Source organism: Diachasmimorpha longicaudata, chromosome 6 (assembly GCF_034640455.1).
Source record: "Diachasmimorpha longicaudata isolate KC_UGA_2023 chromosome 6, iyDiaLong2, whole genome shotgun sequence".
In the NCBI taxonomy this organism is placed as follows: domain Eukaryota; kingdom Metazoa; phylum Arthropoda; class Insecta; order Hymenoptera; family Braconidae; genus Diachasmimorpha; species Diachasmimorpha longicaudata.
The window spans coordinates 3521110-3529666 of NC_087230.1; the positions used below are offsets into that span (position 1 = coordinate 3521110).

The 8557-nt window shown below is 34.1% G+C and overlaps 1 protein-coding gene across 1 annotated transcript; it reads left to right on the forward strand.

Moving 5' to 3' along the window:
* Nucleotides 1–236: 236 nt before the first annotated feature.
* LOC135163483 (uncharacterized) lies at nucleotides 237–8434 on the forward strand. The gene is made up of 4 exons (XM_064122940.1): nucleotides 237–585; nucleotides 1737–1859; nucleotides 6033–6159; nucleotides 6886–8434. Exons 1-4 carry the CDS (start codon nucleotides 476–478, stop codon nucleotides 6931–6933), a joined length of 408 nt encoding a protein of 135 aa, XP_063979010.1. The 5' UTR covers nucleotides 237–475; the 3' UTR covers nucleotides 6934–8434.
* Nucleotides 8435–8557: the final 123 nt, after the last annotated feature.

Genomic DNA, 8557 nt, shown 5'->3' on the forward strand with positions numbered 1-8557 from the left:
ATATTTCCTTAATTATCACAGACTTTTTTTTCGCTTCTCTTTACACCTAAAAAGCGATCGATAAGTTTAATTTCCAGATGGTCATCATGACGGTGGACAACCTGTTAAACTATCGGGGATTATCCTATTTTTTGGGGAGAAAACGAGCATGTCGTACCGGAGGGATCGTCGTGTGGAGGCAGGCCCAGTGTCGGCAGCGCAAGATAAAAGTGAGGGAGGATCCAAGTTGCGTGAGTGGAGGGAGGTGGCATCAACGCTCTTCGAGTATATATGCGAGAAGCAGATCGGCTATGGTACAGTTCACCAAGAGACAATACTGAAAAGAGAGTAGTTTTCACACACCTGGAGACCTGTTGAATTTTCACGAAATAATATATTTTTTTATCACCTGATTTTTTTTTCAACAGTGAAATATTTTAGTGATCAAGTGTGTGATCTTTGGAGTTTATTTTTTTTCGACTTATTTCCCACGATTATGAGGAGCATCAAGGAGTTGAGTTTTACCACTGGTGTTGTGAGCCTGATTGTTCTTGTGGCACTCATGTCGGAATTCACATGTGCCAGACCTTCACCAGTGACGATGGGGTACGATTTATTAACTTAATTTATTATTTTTTTATTGAGTTCAGTGAAGACTGGCAACTGCCTTTTCCGGGAATATCTTCGAATCGGAAGGAGATAGGGAGATTTTTGTAATGACCTTTTTTGTAGAATTCATTTAGAGGTATAAAAAAGATTTCGACGAAAATTTTATATCTCTCTTCGATTTCGAGATTTTTATTGAACACTGATCGATTGGGGAAATTGTTTTGAACGATTTTGGTCCTTCGTTGATGGATTCATTTCAATCATCCCTTCTGGGCGGAAGTTATTTTTTAAAAATCGTGTGCTAATACCATCAGTAGGCCACAATGTATAATCATTAATCATTTAAAATTTGCTCGAGTGGGACAATTATTATTTTACAGAAAAATTCAGAAACGAAGTGGTAAAATAATTCAATTCAATTTCGACAGCTCCGAGTTTTCACTGAATATCTTGGGGCCTAAGCAATATACCAACATCTTTGTTGGTTCGCACCATAAAAAATGTCATGACAAAAATTTCGCTAGCTCCCTTAGATTCGGAAATATTTTTCAATAACTCGTCGAAAAAAAATGATAAAAAATTGCAGCTTGAATCCCCGTCTTTTTCAATGAATAATACGGAGCTCGTTAATTAAAAAAAAATCTTCCCTAATGCATTTTACCACGTGGTGACATTCCTTGAAGAGAATTGATGCCACATAATTTACTAAAATAGTGACAGCGAGAACCCGATGAACGAAACCAATCGCAATATTACAAATCACTGAATATCTCAGAATTAACAAATGCAAATATCTGTTCATTTTTTTTCTCAAAATGTTATCATTCATTAAAATTGCGTCATTCGACAAGTCATTCCTCGGGAGAATGACCGGAGGATTGGAGTGCACGAAAGGGAAAAAAATTGCGTACGATGCAGCTGGTTGTAGTCCAAGTGGCTGATGCAACATCATTAGTTATTTTCGGTCGCATTGGGATGATTTAATTTCGACCCGCGGGGTAATTATGACTCGAGGAAATCCCAGAGCCGCTAAAACCCATATTTCGGGGTCAGATCGTGAGGAAATTGTTGGGAGAAAATGGGCTGCATCGTTGTCAAGAGAACAATATTATTGTTTATTAATGTTTATTTTTTTATTTATTTGGCAGCCGACACAAACGCACGTCCGATCAACGACTCGCGGAGCTGGAGACACTGATTGCTCTAGAGAATTTACGCGGAAAATTGGTGACGGTACCTGTGGGCTTTGGAAAAGTGGATCCCGCGAAAATGTAAGTTGATTTTTTAATTCTCCGGTTTGCTGAACAGTCGATAACGCGCGAAAAAAATAAAATGGATGAAAAGTCCTCGAAAGGAAGGTAGAAATTGCAGGAATTTATATGAGTTCATATTTTCATTTCTCTACTGACAGAAAAATCTTTAAAAAATCTTTTTTGAATTTTGGTAAACCCAAGGGATTATTTTTTATTCAAATATTCAGTGTTTTTCGATGGTGCCAACGGAATAAGCTCCTCACGATATGAAATATCTGGACACTTTTAATGGATCGCATGATTAAATTGTACGATTCAATTGTTGATTCTGAGGGCCCCAAAGAGAAACTTCATGATTCGATCACTTGGGGGTTCAAATCTATCGTACATTCCTTTAGATTCCCTTACTATTTTATCACATTTGAATAGTTATTCGAATGCATTGAATTCTTGGATCTGAAAATTTATTGTAGACGGTATCAACGGAATCGCATGCAAAAAGATTTTTTTATCAAAATAATAACGCATTTTCGAACGAATCTGTCCTCATCTAGGATATTTTTCTCTGTGTGTCTATATTGAATTATACTATACATATTTTATACGCGATAAAGAGAGGGGAGGAAATATAAAAACCCGAGAAAATAGATAATAAAAATAAGCAAATGAAATAAGTAAAAATTATGCCTCCCAAATATTTTTTACATTTTTAAAATAAATTTGTAGAATAAATGGAATTGCTCCAGTTTTTAAATACTTTCTTTGTAGATTTTTCTGTTGGGGTATTTAGGGGTAATTGGGGGTAAGGTTTTAGACCCAAATGGACGCATGAATAGAAATAAATTGTGGGAATTTAAAACGTTAATCTAACATCACAGGTGATTAAGCACCAGTTCAGTCTAAATCCAGACAAATCCTGATTTTATTCAGAGGTTTTTAGTTTCTAGAAGATATGAGCAAGCGATGTGGGAAATTCAGACCATAGTTTTTACTATGGGAATGGGGTAGAAGAAGTCGATTCGTTATCTTGTTGAGTATTTACGGATATCTAGGTACTTTAGATATTTTTCCTCCAATGTAATCCCTTCCTACTTTTGCAATCGAACATCAGAGCTTTCATGTTATCCCCTTTCGACCCAGTTTTCGAACACTACAATGATTTTATTATTTAAACTTTGGAGATCTGCAGATGAATTGAGATATGCCCTTTCATTGCCCTTAATGATGTAACGGAATCCATAAGACAGATTGCAGTTTGTGGAATTAATTTACTTGTTTTTCATGACTTTCCTGGAATATTCGACCACTCACATAATTTATTGATAACAAAATAATTACAGCCCTTAAGTTTTAATTACCAACGACTGAATATTTAAAAAATAAGTTGAGTGAACATTTTTGGAGATTTTGTGGGAACATTTTGAGAGAAATCCATTAAATTTGTAGTCTCAGCACTAAATTTTTTAAAATACTTTTTGGCTATTGGACTTGTTTTAACAAATGTGCAAAAAATTGAAAAATAAAATTATAATATGTAATGTAATACAATGTAAATATATTCCACTATAATGAAAGTAAAGTGAAAAATCTCCTCCATCGGAGAAATATCGCGAGTCAGTAAATTTTCAAGAAACTCCCCGAGAGTTCAAACAGCCCCGAACACTCGACTGACAAAGAGCCGATAAGAGGCACGCGTCGAAAAGATGAATAAATTCGAATCATGAAATCGGTGAGTTGTTACTCGTCACTGATTCGATATCCAATCATATCGCAGTTACATGGAAAGACTTTCTACTGAAATTCCAGGACAAATATCGGGTACAATTGCAATCTCTTGATTGATACGAAATCTAATGCTGTCAAGTTTCTAAGAATTATCGAAAAAGTTTCGGATAAATTCGGGAAAAATTTCCATTTAAGCGACTAAAGTTTCTCGCGCCAGCAACAGAATTTTCTACCGACCATCTCTTTGTTCTCCTTTACCGGCACTGGAAGCAGAATGTTTTTTTTTAATATTTTCGGGAGTTTCTGAAAAATTTCCAGACAAATTCGGACAAAATTCCCATTTAAGTGAATAAAATTCCCAGTGACACCAAATTTTTTTCCTGACTATCACCTCACCCTTCTTGACCAGCACCAGAACCAGAATTTTTCTTCAAAATATTCCTCAGAATTTTCAAAAAGTTTTACTTAATTCAAGGAAAAATTGCCATTTACGACAATAAAATTGCCAGCGCCAGGACCAAATTTTTTTCCTAACCATCACTTCATCCATTTTTACCCGCACTAGGCCTAGTATTTATACTTCATCCCCTTTTACCCCCACTAGAACTACTATTTCCATTAAAAATATTTCTGGAAATTTCTGCAAATTTTCTCAGAAGTTTGGGAAACCCAAATTATCGAGATCATTTAAAAACAGGGGAATACTCTAGTAACACAAACATAATCCTGCCACAAGCAACCAACCCCAAGAAAAAGGTCCTAATTACATTGAATTATACTATAGAAACTCTTGATACAAGCAATGTAATTTACTCAGTGAATCTATTATCAGTGTCAATCGTATTAGAGCAGAGCATTACCATTTAGGAGCACCACCCCACTGACTTGGAATTATAAATGATCCGGTCTGCTCATATGGAGCAGAATCTGAAGATGTCGACCCCATCCTATGTTACTGTCCAAATTTCCAAATCCAAAGAAACGAATGGTCAACTCGATTAAGAAGGTCTGCCTGTACTTCTCTTTATACATTAAACAAATTTGCAAATTGAACAGACTTTAATAACATAGAAATCATCTCCCAATATTTGAAAGAATGTAACTGAAGAGTTTAGCATCAGATCAATAGTGTAAATAAATTTTCTATACACAATTGAACACTTTAAACAATAAAAAAAATTAAAGCTCAGAAAAAATTTCCATTTAGGCGATTAAATATCCAGTTCTAACACCAAAATTTTTTCCTGACCACTCCTTTACCTCTTATTTCTCGTGCAAATAGCAGAATTTTTTTTCGGAAGGTCCTCTCTCACTTTGTCTATTTCGCGAATTGATGCAGTGCTAATCGATGAATAGTATTTGAAGAGCCTCACACTCCGGATTTTCCCCATTGAAGAACATTTAATCTTACCATGGGGAGTTACTCCGGTGTGTTCTTCAAACCCCAAGGGAGGAGTGTGCTCAATGATACCCTGGTGGTGACATCGTCTTACTGCCCCCGTAACATCAGCATAATCGAGTTACACCTGCTCGCGGGAACAGTCAGGGGTACGCGACGAATAAATTTACATACCGAAACAATATTGTCGGTCTCAAGGTGAAAATTCATTTATTGGAAGACGGGGAATTGAAGTATCGACAGCTATGAACCTGAATTGATAAAACTTAACGCACGCTGCTGCCATTCTGGGGGGAAGTTCATGAATTTAAATGCCGTTACGATGCAGAGAAAAATATTTAACAAATTTCAATTATTTTTTTTCAATTTTTACCTCAGTTTTTAAACAACATCTTCCAATTTCGATGGAGTTCCAATTCTACCGAGATATCTTACCGAAAAATTTACGATTATTTTTTTATATTGAACTCTACAATATATTTTCACATTTTTGTAACAATATTTTCAAATATTCTGAAGCTCTTGTTTCTTGCACCAAATTGTATAACGTAAATTTTTTTATGTAAAATATTCTTTCAATAAATATTTTCCAGTGAGTTCGACATTCAGATAACATTTTTGAATATTTTGTGGCTCTTTCATTTCCATCAAAATTTTCTGAAAAATTTCTGATTAATTTTTTATATTAAATTCTAAATATATTGTTGAGCAAGTGATCGTAAAGTCGAGCTGTCTCATCTCATCTTAAGAACACACTTCACCCTAAAATTAACATAGTTATGGAGAAAATACACTGTAGGTTCCCAAGAACAGCGAAAATTTTCATTCAAATGATTTTCGCCCTCTTGTATCCAGAAAAATCTCTCAGCACTAGATCTCAAAGCAAAATATACTCAAGATTTTCACTCCTTTGTACACTCAATGTATTTACAGACACGAGAGTTGTAAACGTTGAATGGATTTTAAATTTTTTTATCCTCTTCGTTGCTCCATTAAACAGCAGTTGCGTTGAAAATTGATGTTTATAAAACAATTACTGATGTTTTCCTCATTTTCTGCTTCCGCAGTGGACGCAGGAGGCGATCGAGTGTCGAGTTTGATCTGCGGAGACTTCGTCGTTTCCTCCAGGTGATCAGAAGCCAGTCCGATTCCGAGAGTGAAGAGAGCATCGAGGACGTCATTTCGTCATTACTGGTAAATTATAATTTATTATTAGATTAATTGCTTTATTAGCCAATTAGTTCTCCGTATTATTCTATTAGTTATCTGACTTTTACATATCTCGAGTGAGCGTGTTATTTTGCTGGCGAATTTAATTATCGAGAATTTTTCAAGATTACGCGAGTCGAATAGTCCACGTGTGTTTACGACTTTAAGTTTTTGGATTATCGTGTTTTTGATTTTTCAATTTTATTCACTTCTTTCATTCAGACAACCTTCAGTTCTGGTTCGCCTATCGTGCAGACGATTGGTGATATGGGTCATTTTTTCGTTGATCATTGTTGATGATTTTTTAGTATTGTGTTTGTTCTATTACTTAAAGAGACCGCTTGAAAAATGAAAAAATTTTGGGAAATAATTATTCGAGGAAATATATTCGAGGAGAACTAAAATTAATTTTTAAAAAGCTTTTTCTTTAAATGATTGCGTTGCAGTTTTCTTTCGATTGAGAACTTCTGAATTTTTAACGCAATAATATTTTAATTAGTTAATCACTGAAATTCACAATGAATGAATTGTCTATTATTTCGCAAGAAAATAAATAACTGTAAAAAATCGAAAGGGAATTTTCTATTGGAAAGGATCGGGGAAACAGCGCATTTTTTAACAGAGTTCGCGCAGAAAATTATCGAAACTTTATCATAACATTTATGTCACGCGACGAAAGCACATATAATTATCATTTTTTTATTGTTACAGCCCAATGACGGTCAGCGTGATGAAGATTTCGGCAATCAGCTGATATAACTTTAACCATACCTGCAAGCAAGAATCCATCCCTCGCAATTGCCAATAATCAAATCGAGGATGAAGAAACATTTGTGGAAAAAGAAGAAAAAGTTTTCGATGCCCAACCAGTATTAGCCTGTTCATCTCGTCGTTCAACATCTTCAGTATCACATTTTATTTCCGAGATATTTCCATTCATGCGATTACGGGATTATAGATTAATTTAAATGTCCTCCCGATGAAGCAATATTTTTGTAGCTCTATGTGTTCTTGAGTTATCATAGGTCTGTCTACTGCGTAGTATTTTTTTTCGTAATTGATGTATTTTTAGGTATTTATTCGGTTTGTATTGCTGATTTAGTCTAATAGGTAGAATTTTTTAATTTATTTATTTGTCGTTCATCATTGCTCGCAATGTTTCATGCACGAAAATTTTTGAGGGGAGAGACTAATGATTTTCATGGAAAATTCTAAGGATTTTCAATCTGTGGGAATTCCTCCAAACGAATTTGCCAAATTTTTTTATTCGATTTTTTTTTCATTGGAAAAATCACAGTTATTCGACGAGGAATCTCCGTAGAATCTTCTTCATGGAATCAGATTTTTTTTATTGAATCCAAAAGTAATTAATTTTAATGAATTAAGTTTGCTACGAATTCGCTAGGTTTTTCTACTAAATTTTTTCATACGTTTCATTCCATTTTGATTCGATAGTTTTTAGGTTTTTTATTCAGATAAAACGATAAAGAAGACTTTTTAGTTTCCAATTAGATCGCAATTATATTTTTACGTTATAAAATTAATATTCGCAGTTTAAAAATTGCACAGAAACTCAATGAATTGCACTGACTTTGACTAGTGTCGATATGTCAGCACGACGACACTAACATTATCATTCTTTGAGTTCATAATTAATGAGTTCATCCTCATTTTCAAGCGTTTGAAGTTTGCAATTAAGCCATGAACCAGCGGTTTCTCTATTCTGAACGGAATTATCACTCGTTCATATCTTATCTAGTTAATTACTCTAATGATTAGTTGATTAATTGATGAATTAATTAACACGACTGATGTTTGTCGAGATGACCCCTCCCCTTAAATTATGTATTTATTTTGTTTCATAGTTAGACAATTTTTTGCTGATTATGTGGAGTTTTTTTTTGCCACAAAATCCTTCCAATTCCCGACAGTATTCGATGATTTCATCCCTCATTCGTAATCATCGTCATTTATGTATTTATTCCATCACTGATCATTATTGACAAAACGCTTCTGAGTCGATGACTCCTGTCGATTTAAATTATCACATCGAATTTGGATCATGAAACGTTGTTTCATTATCGTAAGGGCCATGTACTTTAGATTGTAATTTAATTTATTTAAATATTTAATTAATTAATTTATTTAAATTATTAATGCCAATTTCACGGTTTATGGGTGATTGGTTCATTATTTTTCACGAATTATCGCCGTGAATTTTATGTAAGTGCAATAAAGAAAACATTACTTCACTGTAAAATGCGTTTCTGTTATTTCTTGAATTATAGAATCGTCCTTTCGTAATTTTAATTTATTTTGATTTTGTATTATTAATCATTTCATGCATTATTTGATTATTTCCTTATTTATTGTCAATCACTAT

Coding starts and splice junctions, on each gene's coding strand:
- LOC135163483 (XM_064122940.1), top strand. CDS start 476: ATGAGGAGCATCAAGGAGTTGAGTTTTACCACTGGTGTTGTGAGCCTG. Junction 1,860..6,032: donor AAAGTGGATCCCGCGAAAAT/GTAAGTTGATTT, acceptor CTGCTTCCGCAG/TGGACGCAGGAGGCGATCGA. Junction 6,160..6,885: donor ACGTCATTTCGTCATTACTG/GTAAATTATAAT, acceptor TTATTGTTACAG/CCCAATGACGGTCAGCGTGA.